The 18,013-nt window shown below is 39.2% G+C and overlaps 1 protein-coding gene across 7 annotated transcripts in view; it reads left to right on the top strand.

The window, feature by feature from the left end:
* EGF (epidermal growth factor) overlaps nucleotides 1-18,013 on the top strand; it is a 95,854-nt gene that overhangs the window by 64,212 nt on the left and 13,629 nt on the right. For 4 of the 7 annotated variants that reach the window (XM_058721662.1, XM_058721660.1, XM_058721658.1 and 1 more), the window contains exons 15-20: nucleotides 666-818; nucleotides 3,815-3,937; nucleotides 9,060-9,176; nucleotides 9,821-9,946; nucleotides 14,223-14,345; nucleotides 15,700-15,844. In XM_058721662.1, coding sequence (XP_058577645.1) covers nucleotides 666-818; nucleotides 3,815-3,937; nucleotides 9,060-9,176; nucleotides 9,821-9,946; nucleotides 14,223-14,345; nucleotides 15,700-15,844 — 787 coding nt within the window. The remainder of the gene's footprint in view (nucleotides 1-665; nucleotides 819-3,814; nucleotides 3,938-9,059; nucleotides 9,177-9,820; nucleotides 9,947-14,222; nucleotides 14,346-15,699; nucleotides 15,845-18,013) is intronic. The other 3 variants (XM_058721663.1, XM_058721657.1, XM_058721659.1) reach the window with 2 other exon arrangements.

The following is an 18,013-nucleotide window of genomic DNA, read 5'->3' as shown; positions in this document are numbered from 1 at the left end:
GAGCCTGCTTCGGGTTTCATGTCTGCCTCTCTCTCTGCCCCTCTCCTGTTTGTGCTCTTTCTCTCTCTCAAAAATTAAAAAAGAAAAAAAAAAAGATTCCGTAAGATGTGGATTGGGTTTAAACTAAGACAATCTGGTACTGAATTTGGGCTTTATCTCTCCAGTCTCATCTTTACCTCTCCTGGCCAGCTTTTATTAAATGTTCCTTTTCAAGGATGCTTGGGTTAAAGGCACTGAAAGGGAGGTCAGGGTTTGGGGGTGCAATTTAGACACCTGCAATGGAAGCTTCTATCTATACTGGGGCCTTTCCCCACCCCGTGAGAGTGCCAGTGAGTGAGCATTATCCAGTGTCCTATGTAACTTCCTTCTGAATTGCCCTTTGTCAGTTTGACTAGATTATGAGTCAGGAAATAAGGATCACATCTGCCTAAAGAGCTTCTTGAACAAAAGCACTGGCTATACTCAATAAATACTCATAAGGTAATAACATTCTGAGCTTATCTTAGAACTGGCTCCTTTAGGAGCTCTTCTGAAATAGCTCTTGATATAGGCTCCATTTAGATACACTAAGTTTCTCTCCCCAAAAGCTGTACAATGTGATTTGTATCAATGGCACTCTTTTCATCTCCAAGCCCATCTGTGAATGTACCTCTTTTCTCCACAAGGATCAGATCCCTGCTTACACCAAAATGGAGGCTGTGAACATATTTGCAAAGAGAGGTTTGGATCTGCTCAGTGTTTGTGTCGTGAAGGTTTTGTGAAAGCCCCAGATGGGAAAATGTGTCTGGCTCTCAATGGCCATCAGATACCACCAGCAGGTAAGATGATAAATATGTGGCTAAATTATTTTACTTTGGCTCAGGAATATAATTCTACATCAATCATATGCTTTTGCTGATTTTTAGTATTTTATATTATTAAAAGCTTCCCTGCTTTTAGGGATGCCAAGTTTGTTTTGTTTTGTTTTTCTTTTCTATGAGTTTAGGCTCCTAATTTTTATTTTTTATCTTTAGGCTCCTTATTAAAGACTAAATTCAATTGACCTCCTCCAGTTGTAAAATTAACAAAAAAAGATAATATTCAAAATGTTAAGTTTCCAGCCCTCTGGTCCCGCATTTACGATGGAGTGGCCCAAACTTGGAAATAAATGTTAGCATTTTACCACCTCAGATAATGTTTAGAGACATTTTGGCCTCAGTTTTTAAAGGTAGTCCTATACAATCTTCCTTCCACATGGTTGGGCTTAATATGAAAAAGCAAAGTCCTTTATAGTAAATAACTTTAGGATATTAAATAAGTGTAGGGAATCTAGCCTGAGAATGCTTGTGTTCCACATTTAAATAACTAATGTTTTTGAGGAAGAAGACAGAAGAGTAAATCAAATGTGATGTGTAACCAGTAGTGTGCTGATTTGCTTTCCTTGAATGTGTATGCAAATAATGAAGGAGAATTTGAATTCATCTCTTGAAGTTTTCATACCAAAGAGAATTTAAATTTTATTTACAAATTCTTTAATTCATTTATCTGGTAGGCAAGGTTTAAGTTACGTGGTAGATTAACAGCAAACAAATGGATTAATTATCCATGGACCAGAATTGGTTATTTTGGATTTTCAGAATTTTCTATTAATTGTTGCTGTAGCACAACAGTTCTCAATATTTTTGGTTTTATGACCCTTTACACTCTTAAACATGACTGAAAACTCCAAAGAGCTTTTGTTAATGTGGGTTAAATTTACCAATAGTTATGCTATTAGAATTAAAAATAAAACTAAAAAATATATCTATTAAAATTATAATATTTTATTATGTATGAACATGACATATTTTTAGGGAAATAAATGAAGTAACTATATTTTCTGGAACAAAAAAATGTAGGGAGAATAATAGCATTGTTTTACATTTATATCTTTAAAGTTTGGCTTCATATAGGGCAGCTGGATCTCATATCTGCTTCTATATTAAATTTGTTGTGTTGTTTTGGTCAAAGCCTATGAAGAAAACCTGACCTCACATAGACGTGGATTTGGAAAAGGGAGGATTGAAAATTTAATAGCCTTTCAGATGCCTTTTTTGTATTCTTTTGATAGTATATCAGAACTGGACAGGTGGTAGTTTCTTAAACCTTAGCCGCAATGTGGAATCTGAAGCCACATCAATAATCTTTTTGTCACCTGTTATATTAAAATCCAGTGGGTTTTTTTTTTTGTTTTGTTTTCTTTTTGTTTTGTACTTTGAGTGGCTCTTTTACCAATGTGTGATTTTGTGGCATCATGTTGGTCATTTGAAAAAACTGGCTGGCCGATTTGTTGCGTATCTTCCAAGTGTCACACACACATCCAGTCACATTCACTAATTAATTACCGTCAAACCCATTAGAAAAGCTCTTGAGTTTTGAGATTTTGTCAAGCTCAGCATAGTGGGAAAATTTTTCCAGAATTCTACTTTTCACTTGAAAGCTGAAGTTTTATCATTGGCAATAAGTACTGTCGATTGCTTTTCTTGAAACAACATACGCACTTCATTTTTGGAAGGTGCTTGCCAGATCTCCAAGTGTTAATAACATACTTTGTCAGTCTCCCAAGTAAAAACTATGTCCAATGAAAAAGAGGCTAGTTTCAACTTGCAGCTACACACGTGCTTTTCCTCCAGACGACTATCATCGCTTCAGTGTGTACACAGAGTGTTTTATATATACTTTCCATTTCATTATACAGAATATTAAAGAGCCAAGTATTCCATGGTTGAGATTTTAAAAAATTAATAATTCTTACTGTTTCATCATGGGTCTTTTTAAGTGAAACTGTGTGTGTGTGTGTGTGTGTGTGTGTGTGTCTGTGTGTGTGTGTGTGAATGTGTACAGTGAAGACATGACTGTTAGTTGAGTTTTGTGCCATTGCCTCAATTCATACTAAGGCACCAGTAATTTTGTCTAATTGGTTTGCCCCATTAGTATCAAAGTCAACACAGGGAAAAAAGGCAAACAATATAATATGTATTTGTGAAAGTAGTTTTGACGTTAAGGACTCTGTGCAATGGGAACCCACTAGAGAACTAAGAGAACACACTAAGTGTTTTAGGGGATCAATTTCTCCCATGTACTGGGTTCCATGCCTATGTTAAATTATGACTTGTTTATACCCTTCCATGTTTCTTTAAAAAATTTTTTTTTAATGTTTAATTATTTTTGAGAGAGAGAGGGTGAGAGACAGAGGATGAGCCGGGAAGGGGTAGAGAGAGAGGGACACACAGAATCCAACACAGGCTCCAGGCTCTGAGCTGTCAGCACAGAGCTTGACGTGGGGCGCGAACTCACAAACTACAAGATCATGACCTGAGCCGAAGTCAGACGCTTAACTGACTGAGCCACCCAGGTGACCCTTCATGTTTCTGAATACAGGTAAAATAAGGCTAAAGTAAGTATTGAAAGCAGCCTAAAGGAGAAAGACTATGTATGGAAGACAGGTTGGGGAGATCATCGTATTAATTTGTCCTTATAGCAGGCTGTGATTATGAGCTGATTATGTCCATTAGTATTTTAGTATTTTATGCATTGTTTTTGCCAGTACCTAAATTGGTCTTGTCTTTTTGCCCACTGTCTCTCCCTACCCTCAACCGTCAAGTGCACTGAGTGAAGCTGGGAGGGTGTGGTACAGCAGGTGAGGTTTTCTAAGTCACCAAGATACTGCTAGTTGAGTGCTCTTACTGTACAAGTAAGTCTGAAATTACAACCAACAAACATCTACAAATATAAGTTAAAATCAAAACTTTCTTGAATCATAAAAGGTAAATTAACTGTATCTTTTGACCTTCAGTAGGTAGTGAAGCAGATCTAAGTAACCAAGTAATGCCACTGGATGTCTTATCCAGGAATAGAGGATCTGAAGATAACAGTACAGAATCTCAACATATGCTAGTGGCTGAGATCATGGTGTCAGGTATGAATGATGAGTTCTCAACACAGCTTTGGTTCCAACAATTTCCATCCTTCTAATTAGAATCCTGAATTCGTTCTCTAACTTTGGCTAAATGTACACAAAACTAATGAAGCCAAACTTTGGACTCAAATTTTGGTCCTTCTTTTCTGAACCGTGTGCCTGAGGAAAATGGCTCCCTATTAGACAGGACATGAACTTTACTCATCGAGAATCTTTGAACTGAAACTTCTTTGAAGAAATCTAACTTGGAAACAGAGGTGAAAAATAAGACAAAACAGATATGAGTGTATCCCTATCCATACCTAGTATTTTTTATCTTTTGCCCATCTAGCTATACTTCCGTTAGTGTGAAAAAGTAGATTGTAACTGATAAGCAAACGTAAGTTGGTTGCTTCAGCTGCTTCAAAGTTTACAAACGGCAAATATTTGAATTGTTTTCTTCTGTACTGCACGTTTATCACCAAAATACGAAATAATTTGTTCAGTATGTAACAAGTTTAGGGAGCCTCATTCTTTTATATTCTGTATTCTATTTACTCATGAGGTCAATGGTGTTCAAACTAGGCTTAGCTCAGCCCTAGAACTTTTGCAAACCCCACCCCTTCTTCACTCTGCTCTCTGCCCTGTAATCAGTGCAGCTCTACTTTGAAATGTTTTATTTATTTATATTTCTGGCTAAGATTTTATTTTATTTTATTTTTTTTATTTATTAAAAAAATTTTTTTAGTGTTTATTTTTGAGACAGAGAGAGACAGAGCATGAACGGGGGAGGGTCAGAGAGAGAGGGAGACACAGAATCTGAAACAGGCTCCAGGCTCTGAGCTGTCAGCACAGAGCCCGATGTGGGGCTTGAACTCACGAACTGTGAGATCATGACCTGAGCTGAAGTCGGATGCTTAACCGACTGAGCCTCCCAGGCGCCCCAAGATTTTATTTTAATAAAGTATCTGTGGTGAAAAATAAGTTTGAAAGCTCCACATCAAGATCTTAGATACACTTAAAGCGCTCATCCAACTTTTGTGGCCTGCAGACTCCTTTGCCAGTGTACCAGAGCCTGGAGACCTCTTACCTCTCCCTATAAGAACTTATCAGTGTGATTTTTTTTTTAATAAAATGCAAACACAGAGGTGGATATTTTTGGTAATAATAACTTGTACAGAGGTTTAGAGTTTACCAGTTACTTTAACCTCTAATATGATTCTTATCACAACCCATCACTTAACAGATTTGAAAACTGAAGCTAAGATATATTAATGTAATGAGTTTACCAAAGAGTTTTGAAAATTAGGACCAAATAATTAATTCATGTCAAGAAAAAAAGTCAGGAAAACATGGTCACATTAGGAATATTCCTCATTTAGTGACTATTTGCTACACACTGTGCTAAGCACTAGGGATACCATGATGAGCTGAAAGTAGCCTTGACATCCAAGGCCATAGTCTGATGTGGAGGCAAACAAATGATAGAATAAAACAATATTAATAAATATTAGCAGTGTAGAGAACCATTTCAAAGTTGCTAGGGCTCCCTAAAGGTTCATGGAGCGTATTTTGAAAGACTAACGTTTGGGAGATTCCAAGACCAAGATGAATGACAGATAGTAAATTAGACACACGGGTGGGATGGAGGGGAGGATGAGATGGCCAAAGATTGGAATACATATACTGTATAATAGGCTGTGTCTGGCTTCATACCTGAGACTGTACTGTACCTTGTGCAGAATGGATGGAATTGATTGCCTTTGTGAAAACTACCTCCTCTTTCCATATCTAAACTGTGTTCTATTTTGTCTTAGTCTATAAAGTTTTAGTTCTACCTGTGTTAGGCTAAGGGTCATATTTATGTTTTGTAGTGAGATTTCATTTAAACAAAATATCTATGCCAAAAAGAGTTTGAAAATGGTATAAGAGATTTTAGGTTAGTATCAATATATTCTTATTCACCAAAGACACAGAGACTGGTATATAGCAAGTAGATCTGCATAGAAGATGGCAAAGAAATTCAATCATAAAAAAGTTTCATTGTAGGTTTACAAAAATAACGAGTTCTTCTAAATTCCTGAATAAAATTTAAAATTCTTAACATGGCCTGTTGGTCCCTGGATGAACTAGTCCTTACACACCTCAACAGCCTCAATGTGTGCCTTTCTAGCCTCGTCTTTTTTTTTTTTAATTTTTTAAATGTTCACTTATTTTTGAGAGAGAAACAGAATACAGCATGAATGGGAGGAGGGGCAAAGAGAGAGGGAGACACCAAATCTGAGGCAGGCTCCAGGCTCTGAGCTGTCAGCATAGAGCCCGACACTGGGCCCAAACTCATGGACTGTGAGGTCATAACCTGAGCCAAAGTCATACCTTATGGACAGAGCCACCCAGGCACCCCTGTCCTCAGCTTTCTATGGCCAGTTATACTGGACTTGCCTATAACATACTGATGTTGTGTTCTCAGCCCACAGTATTCTTTCTATACCTTTTCAAGTCCTATGTATCCTTCAGATCTCTCAGAAAGCTTTTTTTAGTCTCCTAACCAGGTAAGATGAGAGTTATTTCAGCTCTCTTAGAATGTGGTATTGTTTCTTGAGAGTGCTTATCACACGTGTACCTCAATAACTAATTACACAAGAAAGCAGAACCCCTGTCTATATTCTCTATCACTGTATCTGTGGCTCTCTTTAGGATCTGGCATATAGTAGGGACTTTTAAATGAACTACTTTTATTAGTTTAATTAATAGTCCCAAGAGTCTTTTCTTTTTTAAAAATTATTTATTTATTTTGGAAGCGACAGAGACAGCATGAGCAGGGGAGAGGCAGAGAGTGAGGGAGAGAGAGAGAATCCCAAGCAGGCTCCGCACTGCCAGTGCAGAGCCCAGTGCAGGGTTCGAGCCCATGAAACTGTGAGATCATGACCTGAGCTGAAACCAAGTGTCAGGCACTTAACCAACTGAGCCATGCACGTGCCCCATCAAGAGTCTTTTCTTTTCTTTTTCTTTTTTTTTTTTTTTAGCGTTTATTTATTTTTGAGACAGAGAGAGACAAAGCATGAACGGGGGAGGGTCAGAGAGAGGGAGACACAGAATCTGAAACAGGCTCCAGGCTCTGAGCTGTCGGCACAGAGCCCGACGCGGGGCTCGAACTCACGGACCGCGAGATCGTGACCTGGGCCGAAGTCGGCCGCTTAACCGACTGAGCCACCCAGGCGCCCCATCAAGAGTCTTTTCTAATGTGATCAGGCTAATTCTGATTCAGATGGTCACAATACGCTTCTTCTTTGTTGTCCTTATTTACATATGTGTAGAATTTATTATTCTCAAGGCTTTTAAAAAAAAAAATCACGTTTTTTCAAGTTTGGGACACCTGGTGGCTCAGTCCATTAAGCACCCGACTCTTGATTTTGGCTCAGGTCATGATCTCATGATTCAAGAGACCAAGCCCTGTGTCAGGCTCTGCACTGGCAGCATGGAGCCTGCTTGGGATTCTCTCTCTCCCTCTCCCTCTGCCCCTCCCCTTCTCGCTCTCTTTCTGTCTCAAAATAAATAAATAAACCTAAAAAAAAAAAAAAAAGAAAAAGAACACGCTACTCCTGATCTTGGGGTCATGAGTTTGAGCCCCACATTGGGTGTAGAGCTAACTTAAATAAATAAACTTAGACAAAAATCACTTTTTTCCCCCAAGTCCTTACAATAATCATGTGAAGTAGATTGGACAAAAAGTGTCACCTGTATTTTGGATATTTTGGAGAAGAGGAATGTGAAGCCTAGGCATTCCTTCCAGAGGAAGTTTGTGGCAGAAAAAACTTTGGTTATGGCCCATCCCCCTGCAACAGCACATCCATTGCTTTTCATTATGCAAAAGCTGCCTTGGGGTTTGCAAGTTACCAAATAAATCCTGAGCCATATTCTAATTTAAGGCAATTCTGCAAGTGATTTAAAATGTCTTGGGTAATTGGATACTGTCCACTATACACTGAACAGCCTTGTGACTTGAGCGCTAGTCTTCCAAATGCATGCCAAATCAAATATAATTGATTTAGTCTGAACTTATCCATCTTGAAGAGTCATGAGTGACAGGAGAGGACCAAGCAAGAATGAAGGGCATGTGTTCCCACAAGAGAAACCTCACTCAAATAGCTAAGCAAATCAAATGCAATTACCCAATGTCTACATTCACATGGAACCTGAATCCTACTTAGATCATTTAACTTTCTTTTATTTATGGGCAAATTTAGAGTGCTTCTTTTACCTCTTCAGTACTCAGATGAGCAAACTTACCAGTGAATAGAGAGATGATAGTTCATATCCTGCTGTGGTATGTCAGGACCCCCCCAACTCCAAAAGAGAGAAGACATTTGGAGAATGATTATATACATGAGTAGTCAAAGGAAAAAAAAAAAAAACACAAAACTTGCTCATGTTTATGGCTCAACATGTAGCTCCATCCCCTGGGGCATTTGCATTTCAATGGAGTATGAAATGAAATGATCCATTTACAGCATTTAGTTTGCATGGTTCATGACTTTTGTAAAAGTGCCTTGAAGTTTGCAAGTCACTGCATAAATCTTGTGACATACATTTCTCTTATATATGAAACAATCTTAGTAAATTGACAATAAATCTTTCTATTGTATCTTGTGTTATTATAATAAATTGTTATTTATTGTTTCTCTGCCATGTTGGTACACAGATCTACTTGCTATATATTAGTCTGTGTCTCTTTGAGGGATAAGAATATATTGACCCCTATTGTATGTCATGATGGTTGGAAATTCTCAAATAAACAATACAACTTTTGAAACTTGAGTGCATTCACTCCTAGGAGTGTTATGGTTTAGACTTGCAAATGGTTTTTAAAAAATGATAAACAAGTTCACACAGGGCTCTTTGAACACCAAATAGTTTTTTAAGACTAGAGACTTATTGAGAGCATGTAAATGGAAACATATGGCTGGTGGATCCTTTAATATAGATAAAGCTTATAGGTCAACAAATTGTTTCTATTTGGAGGTTAACTATCCCAGAACTCAGGAAAGGAAGTGCTGGAATGTTCTGTAGAACCCCAAACAGTCAAGTCCATTTTCCCCCCTGAGGTCTGCAAATAATCTGATGGGTTTCTCCCTGTTGGCAGATAATGACGACTGTGGTCCTATAAGATGTGGTACATGGGCTCAGTGTGTTTCAGAAGGAGAAAATGCCACATGTCAGTGTTTGAAAGGATTTACTGGCGATGGAAAACTATGTTCTGGTAAGAGCAAAGGCCAATACACATAATATCTGGAAAACAGTGAACCAGATAATACTGACTCAAAATCTCCAGAGGATTTATGTAATCAACAGGATTGAATAAGTTATTTGATATTAGCTAAAAAGATAATGGATAGTATATATAGAATATATGAAACACATGATATGTGGTTATATTTCAGTGAGTTTATATTAAAATTACATAATATATGCAGTTGACATTAAAGGAAACAATATAATTAGCTTCAGAAACATGAATTTGAGTTCAAGTCAAATTTATGAAGTCAACAATTCCAATGAAAACACAACTTTCTCCCCTAAAAGCTGAGGTTTTGCTGGATAGGTTTCTATTTTATATTGATAGCCTTGAAATTTTAAGTTAGTGACTACTGTAAAAATCTCAGTTCTCATGGTCTGAAACTCTGGCACAATGTGATGTATATACACATACTTAGCTAATCAGACACCTGAGAAATCTGTAGAAACGGATTCAGAAGGCAACTTTACAACCAAGATGCAGAGTCTGCATTACGTTTGCAAATAGCATCTGCAAGCGGCTGAAAGATCGTATTTGAACGTATGTTTCTTTTTTCCTATGACTCTCATTTGTGTACATATTTCACTAGTTGGTCATGTTGCCCACAGATATAAATGAGTGTGGGACAAGCACCACCGTTTGCCCTCCCACCTCCTCCAAGTGCATCAACACTGAAGGCGGCTACGTTTGCCAGTGCTCAGAAGGCTACCGGGGAGATGGGATTCACTGTCTTGGTAAGAGAGCACGTGTGCCAAGGGAGGAGGGTGGAGGCAGGCCTCAGAGAATCATGAAACACGGTGGGTGTGGTGGGTCAGGAGAAGACAGGCTATAATTTAGGTGCCACGCATGTTAGGACAGAAAGAGAAGTTGCGTGATGTTCAAACTGACATATCTCAGTTCTTGATGAATAGTCAGGTTTGTGCCCTTGTGCTATGACTGCAGTCGTCAGCTTCAAGACCCCGAAGTGGTGGTTTGCCGCTCTGCCTTTCTTTCTCTGGGATTTGAGTGACCCCCGTGCCTCACCCACACTCTATACCTCGAGCCATCCTCGGGGGAATTGTACAGCATTTTCACTGTCATTGAATTTGGCAGTTGAACTGTGGTGAACTGCAGAGCTGCTGTAGGTCTGTTGGAAGTGACTGCTATGTGCATGAAAGAAAGGAAAAATGGTTCTATGAGGGGGTTCATCAGGTGTCTTTTGATAAGTTTCAAAGATGAGAGATTCAAGGGGCACCTGGGTGGCTCAGTCAGTTCAGTGTCGGACTTTGGCTTGAGGTTTGTGGGTTTGAGCCCCACCTTGGGCTCTGTGCTGATGGCTTTGTGCTGACAGCTCAGAGCCTGGAGCCTGCTTTGGATTCTGTGTCTCCCTCTCTCTCTGCCCCTCCCCTGCTCATACTCTGTCTCTGTCTCTGTCAAAAATAAATAAACATTAAAAAAAAAAAAGATGGGAGATTCAAGTCACTGACATTTGGATACAAGTAAAGCATGATTAAGACCTCTTTTCATAATTACCATCCTCTGCCAAGATCTGGGTGTGGCTTTTGGGTTGGGAGTTCACTTAGTGGATTCTGCCATCATTCCAGGTGTCAGTAGCATAGTAGTCCGCACAAGTGGGGACATGCCTGAAGCCATCATGGCCCAGTGAAGTGGTTATCTGAAGTTTAACAGGGCTTTAACATGTCTCTTTCAGTATTTTCTTTTCCTTCTGAAAACATACAAATCTTTTCACGGTGAGGGGCAGATGACCCGATAAGAAACTAAAATGCTATTGCTTTCTCCCACATGTTGAGGTTGAAGATGAAATCAGTCATAACTACCAGTTTTCTGGATCTGGTTGGTTTAAATCAGACCTTTATCAGATTAGTTTTGTGGAGCCCACAGTCATTTGTAAATGCTCTTTTAAGCACATATTTGGCTGTCAGTCAGGAAAATGTCACTGCTCTAATTAAGCAGGCTCATAGATAATTTAGACAAACAGGCTTTATATTTAATTTGCTTTGAAGAGAAAAGAAGGTATACTTTCTTGGATGTTTAAACTCATTGTAGTCTGGATTCTCACTGTGTCACTAACCTACCTCCTTCCAGTAGTGAGCACACAACAGGGCATCATGGCCCAGACTACCCGGATGGCATGGAATCCTCAGGCCACATGGAAGAATGGGCCTATTCTTGTTCTCTGTGTGTGTGTCATTCTCCCTCTCTGTCTCCCTCCCCCCCTCCCTCTCCCCCTCTCTCTGACTCTCTCTCCCTCCCCCTTCTTTCCTTCCTTCCTCTCCGTATATATGTAGATATAGTGCTTTAAACCATGCCTGGCACATAAGTGCCATTGTTGTTGTTATTATTCTTAAGAGTAGTTGTATTTTTTGGCCAAGACTATATCTTTGTTTTTGCTTCTTAGAAAAGCTTTCTCTGACTCTCAAGATAATAGTTCATAGAAATTATAAATCATAAGTAAGTAAAAAAAAAGACTCAATTTGAGCCATTAGGATAGCAGTTCAATGTGACATATATTCATTTAGCTCTTATTAGTGGAAAGACACAGCAGTAGGACCTGTGAGGAAGACCAGAATGCTGGAGGTAGAGCTTGTTTGAGAGAAGAGCAGGATCTAGAATAAATGGAGCTAATAATAAATAGAGAAGAAGGGTGTGCATCATGGGAGAAGTAAAAACTACAGTGAAAATTCACAACTGGGAGAATATCTGTGTGAGGTATTAGGAAAGACTTCATGAAAGAAATATCACTATGGATGGACCTTGTGGCATGAGGAATTTTTATTTATTTATTTTAAGGGGGTGGGGAGAGGCAGAGGGAAAGAGAGGGGTGGGGGGAGAGAATCCCACACAGGCTCTGCACTGTCAGTGCAGAGCCTGACGTGGGGCTTGAACCCAGGAACTGTGGGATCATTACCTGATCTGAAATCAAGAGTCAGATGCTTAGCCAACTGAGCCACCTCGGCACCTCAAGAGTAAATTTTTATTAGAAATGTGAAGGAGGGGGGGAATTCCAGGCATAAACATATTACAGGTCTATTTGGGAGGTAGAGAATAGCCCAACTGATCCCTAAGTGTAGTGGGTGTGAGAGAAACAGGCTGGAAAGGTGATGTCTTAGTCTGCTCAGGCCTTCATAACAAAATACAGCATCGACTGGATGGCTTAAACAACAGAAATGTATTTTCTCACAGTTCCGGAGCCTAGACGTTTGAGGTCAATGTGCTGGCTGATTCAATTCCTGGTGGCAGCTCTTCTGGGCTTGCAGACCACAGCCTTCTTATTGCATACTCACATGCCTTCCTGCTGTCATTAGGGGGTGGGGGGGCATGTGGTGTCTCTTCCTTTGCTTTTTTTAAATTAAAAAAATTGTTTTAATGTTTATTTTTGAGAGAGATAGAGAGAGGGAGAGACAGAGCATGAGCAGGGGACAGGCAGAGAGAGCCAGAGACACAGAATCTGAAGCTCCAGGCTCTGAGCTGTCAGCCCAGAGCCTGATGCGGGGCTTGAACTCAGGAGCTGTGAGATCATTCTCTCTCTTTTCTTATAAGAACTTCAATTCTGTTGGATTAGGGCCTCACTCTTATGACCTCATTTAACTTTAATTACTGCCTTAAAGTCCCCATCTCTAAACATAGTCACATTGGGGGTTAGAACTTCAACATATGGATCTCGAGGGAGATTCAATACAGTTCATAACAAGTGGGTTGGGTTACATATGCAGGAGACTAGAAGCTGAGCATCAGTCATTGGGGTTTTACTTCTCTAGACCAGCACCATCCAACAGAAGTGTAATGTAAGTTACATATATGACTTTAATTTTGCTAATAGCCACGTTACAAAAAGTACGAAGAGACAGGTGAAATTAATTTTAGATTTTATTCAATCCAATATGTCAAAGGTATTAATATGTTAATATGTAATCAATATAAAAGTTATTGAGAGATTTCACATTTTTGCTTCATGTTGGTACTAAGTCTTCAAATCTGGGAAGTGTTTTACACTTACAGCATGTCAGTGTAGACTGGCTGCCGTTTCAGATGCTCATACACACACACGGCAGTGGCGGCCACCTCGGGCAGCTCAGCTCTGGGCATCAGGGAGCCACCGGCAGCATTTGAGGCAAGCGGTGTACTGATGGGCAATGTGCTTTAGGAAGAGTAATCTGGCACTGGTGTTTAGGAGTAGAGTGGGGGAGAGATGGGATGCAGGGAATGGAGAAAGGCCGTTCTATTAGTAATGCAAAGTTGAAGAGAGGAAGGATCTAGATGTCAGGGGGGTGGTAATTGAGAAAGAAAATGATGGTAGTTGGGAAAGAAAGGGATGAGTTAGCTTATATTTATGTAGAAAAAATGCAGAAGTGTTTTATTTGACATAACATGTATGTCAATGACTGGAGGTCTATTTGCAAAAGTAAAGAATGAATTTTTAGGATTTGATTTTCTAAATGTTTGCCTAGAGATAGTTTACCAATCTCCAGCCTCCCCACTGAGCTGCTGTTGGGATGTCTCCTTTCTCCCAAGCAGTAGGAAAACATCCAGCCATATTTCAGGAGTTTAGAACACCTGAATGGGCAGGCAGCTGAGGGACTCCATTCATCTTTGTGTCCAATATTCATGATATAATTTTTAAATTTTTTAAATGTTTATTTATTTTTGAGAGAGAAAGAGAGAGAGAGACAGAGTGTGAGCAGGGAAGGGGGACAGAAAGAGAGGGAGATGCAGAATCTGAAGCAGGCTCCAGGCTCTGAGCTGTCAGCACAGGGCCCGACGTGGGGCTCGACCCACGAACTGTGAGATCACGACCTGAGCCGAGGTCGGATGCTTAACCGGCTGAGCCACCCAGGTGCCCCAGGATATAATTTTTTAATCAAAATATGCAAAGGCTCCGAAAGCATGCAGCATGACAAAAGTTGAATATGTTCCCTTCCCAGAATGTTGGCTCTTCCAATAGTATAACCCTTTTTCCTCCTCTGCAGCTCACTTTTCTCCTCCCTACTTCCTTTTTTTTTTTTCTGGCAGATATTGATGAGTGCCAGTTGGGCATACACACCTGTGGGGAAAATGCCACCTGTACAAATACAGAGGGAAACTACACCTGCATGTGTGCCGGCACCCTGTCTGAACCTGGACAGACATGTCCTGGTAGGTTGGTGGGTGGTCTAAATCCAAGGAAGGGGCTTAATTTTGGAAAATTCTGTACCCCAAAGTATTTGCCCTAGAGATTCTGGAAAATCATTGGATTCAATCGGCTGGTGAGTTTACTTTCCTGATTCGGTTGATACTAAGCTTGAGAATGTGAAATAGTCCAAATTTTCTTAATTTAATAGCATCTGGAAAAAATTCTGTTTTTATCACTACAATTCAATAAAGGTGAGAATACAGATGGTTTTCTTTAACTATGTGACTAATGTCTTAATTTGTAATGTTGATTTCTGGGACTGCTGGAAAAACTTCGCAGGTCAAAGCAGGCCAGGAAGGACATCTAGACCCTTAGCATTTTGAATCACTCTTAAAGATTTTAAAATATTACCTTAAAAATTAGTATTTCTTGATCTGAATTAGAACTTCATCTCTTTTTTTTTCCTTTTTAAATGTTAATGGTTGACTTCTGCTTCCTCAAGCATCTCTCCAACAGGCAGTATGTTCTCACCATCCCCACAAGGGAGCTGCCTTCACCCCAACCTTGGAAACCAGGATCAGGGACTCTTTCCCCACCACTGCCAGCAATTCACCTGTCTCAGCTCTGAAAACACCCCAAGAAGGGAAATTTCTGCACTTACCCAGATCTTTTTTTTTAACACATTATTTTTCTCAAATAACTTGCTCTTCTTAAAACTATTGAAGGACTACTTATATTTATATAGTCGGCTACACATCCTAATGTTTTCCTTTTAATGAGCAGAGAATCGTTCAATAAAAGGAATTTTTACCACTTTGACATTCCCTCTCTTATGGTAACATTTCTTTTCTGTCAAAGTTGGTAGTCTTGTCTTTGAGGGCTCCCCTGAAAGTTGAATTATTTTTAGAAGAAAGCATTGTATGGGAGAAATTTTTGAGGCTTTCAGGGTATTGGGGGTAATAGATTGTATACTGGTGGGTGATTGATGAGCCATAAAAAGATCTGTTGTTGTTCAGTAAGACCCTCTTAAAGCTATCTGTCATTTTACACAGTTAGTGTGTGTTTGTGGATGACAGATGCACTTTTATAATGAGACCAGTGACTTGGGATTCATGGAATTATTTAGAATTGACCAATCTCTTACTTGCTTCCATTATGCTTTCTGTCAGATAATACTGAACCCAAAGAAAGAATGGCTGACTTCATGGTGAATGACATGAAGTCTGGTTGGGAAAGTGAAACTAGAGTCACTTGTGACGATTCTTGTCCCTAAAGGACACCGTATCACAAGTTGTTCACAGAGACTAATTCCTGATATTAAGACCGGAAAGATCTAATCACTTCAGAAAGTAAGAGTAATGTCTTTGATTCTTGTAGACTCTACTCCTCCTTCTGTTCTCATGGAGGATGGCCGCTATTCTGTGAGAAACAGTTACCAGGAATGCCCCCCATCCTATGACGGGTACTGCCTCTATAACGGTGTGTGTATGTATATTGAAGCAGTGGACAGATACGCATGCAAGTAAGTCGAGCTATCTTTGTGGTGGCACAGAGATATGATATTGTAGTCTGTAACTTTTAGCTAATTGATAAGATTTGTGTCAAGGAGAGTTTTCTATAAGTAGGTTTTTGCTAGGTAGAAATATATAAATACACACATATAAATTGTGTTTGTGTACACGCTGCACCCTCCCTACACATCACCCTGCCCACCGCCAAGCTGCCAACAGTAAATATACATTTAAAGAATTGGTGATTTTCCCTTTTACTTAACTTGATGTTACTACTGGTACAGTCTGGGGCATAAACCTCTCGTTCCGGCTGAAAACTTGGGTTTGTGAAAGAATCCCTTAAAACTTTTGATTTATTTTCTGCCACGTATATGGAGAACACCCACAATGCGTTTCTGAATTTACAAAACTATTATATATTCACATTGAACTTCTTGCCTTCAGTGTTCAAAACTAGCAAAGAAATTATCTTTCTTCATTTTCTAATAGTTGGTGTTTACATTTTTTGTGGTTTAGTAACAAGTGTTGGAAGCGGCACCTGCTGCCCCTTGCTCCTTTTTTGTCCCCATGACAGGTTCATGGTGGACACGGTCAACTGAAAAGCAGGTCTGAGGGTGACCTGAAACCATAGGTCCCTCTACCAAACTTACTCAGAAAACATTTCCATTGGAGATTTTGAGAAAACCACACTCACAGTATCTAGTTCCGCATCAAATTTTACTCTTAATGGATCTTATATTTTGAAGTCAATCAGGGGGAACTGATAGGTACTGAAAAATAAATAGGTCTCCTATGGCTAGACACCTGACTCATTGATGATTTTCTCTGTGCCTGAGGAAGACGTGATAAAATATTCTGATCCTCATGAATACATGCTATAAGCTTAAAGGCTTTTATTATTTTATGAATAGTAATCATCAGAAACAGTCTAAATTGTTAGAAGAACAAGTTATATCATGTGACAAAGTGAACGGTCTTGCATTATAAATTGTGTCAGCTAGACAAAAATAATGAAAAATGCTCATGAATATAGTGAAAATGACTCAATTCTCATAGAATTCTACCTTCATATTCATATTTTTATGTTTATTTATTTTGAGAGAGAGAGAGCATGCAAGCAAGTGGGGGAGGATCAGAGAGAGAGAGAAAGAGAGAGAGAGAGAGAGAAAGGGAGAGGGAAAGAGAGCAGACTCCCAAGCAGGCTCCACACTTAAGTGTTGAGGCCGATACGGGCTCCAACCCACGAACTGTGAGATCATGATCTGAGCCAAGATCAAGAGTCAGAAGCTTAACCAACTGAGCCACCCAGGTGCCTTTTCATATTCATATTTGCATGTTGTAATTTTCTAAAATAAATCCAATGTTCACAGTAGTTATCCTTGATTTTTGTTAATAAGAATCATTTTTTTTTACTTGTTCATAATTTCTTGTTATCCAAAATAATGAAATTACGGAGATAAATTTATTAGGTCACGGTTTGTTTTTCTCTATGATACTTTACTTTTAGATTATAAAAGACATTAAAATAATGTGAAAGGTATTTCACAATTACGTATTGGATTTAGTACATTATTTTCGTTTGACCCAATAGCATCAATTCATTAAATGATTAATCAACTCTTTAGTATGCTGCTTTTCTTTCTGTCATTAAATCCTGATGAAAGTATCTTATTCCCTGATAGTGTTTTAAACATGGGTTGCTACAAAATGACAATTAAACTAGAGATAACACTCACATTTGAGGACCTTTAATCAAAAGCAATATTTAAAATATCACCAGAGTTCCCATTAATCTAGATCACAACTTTGTTTTTGAATTCTACATTTGATAAAAGTGTGGTTTAATCAAACATTGAACCCTTTCCTCCTTTTGCCCTGCTGATCTCACCTTGTATTTTTAAAAATTCTACAATAACACATCTCTAGAAGTGTGCACCAGTCTAACTTTTATCAGAAACACTGCATGGGCATCATTCTGCAGAATGTTCTTAACACTGTGAGCAGGTTTAGAAAGGGCTGTTCTACTGTCCTTGCTCGCAGGTGATGGAAACTCCCCTCAATACAGAGATCCCCTAGTTCCCTGGGGGTGCAGAGGATGTGAGAACTGATGTCTCCACACCCCATGTCTTCCTCAAAGATTCCCTGGTGTGGAGAGTCTCAGAAGACCAAGCCTCCTGAGC

The sequence above is a fragment of the Neofelis nebulosa genome, chromosome 3 (assembly GCF_028018385.1).
Source record: "Neofelis nebulosa isolate mNeoNeb1 chromosome 3, mNeoNeb1.pri, whole genome shotgun sequence".
NCBI lineage: Eukaryota > Metazoa > Chordata > Mammalia > Carnivora > Felidae > Neofelis > Neofelis nebulosa.
Note: the sequence above shows the minus strand (reverse complement) of the source record. Positions and strands in the feature narration are given on the sequence as shown.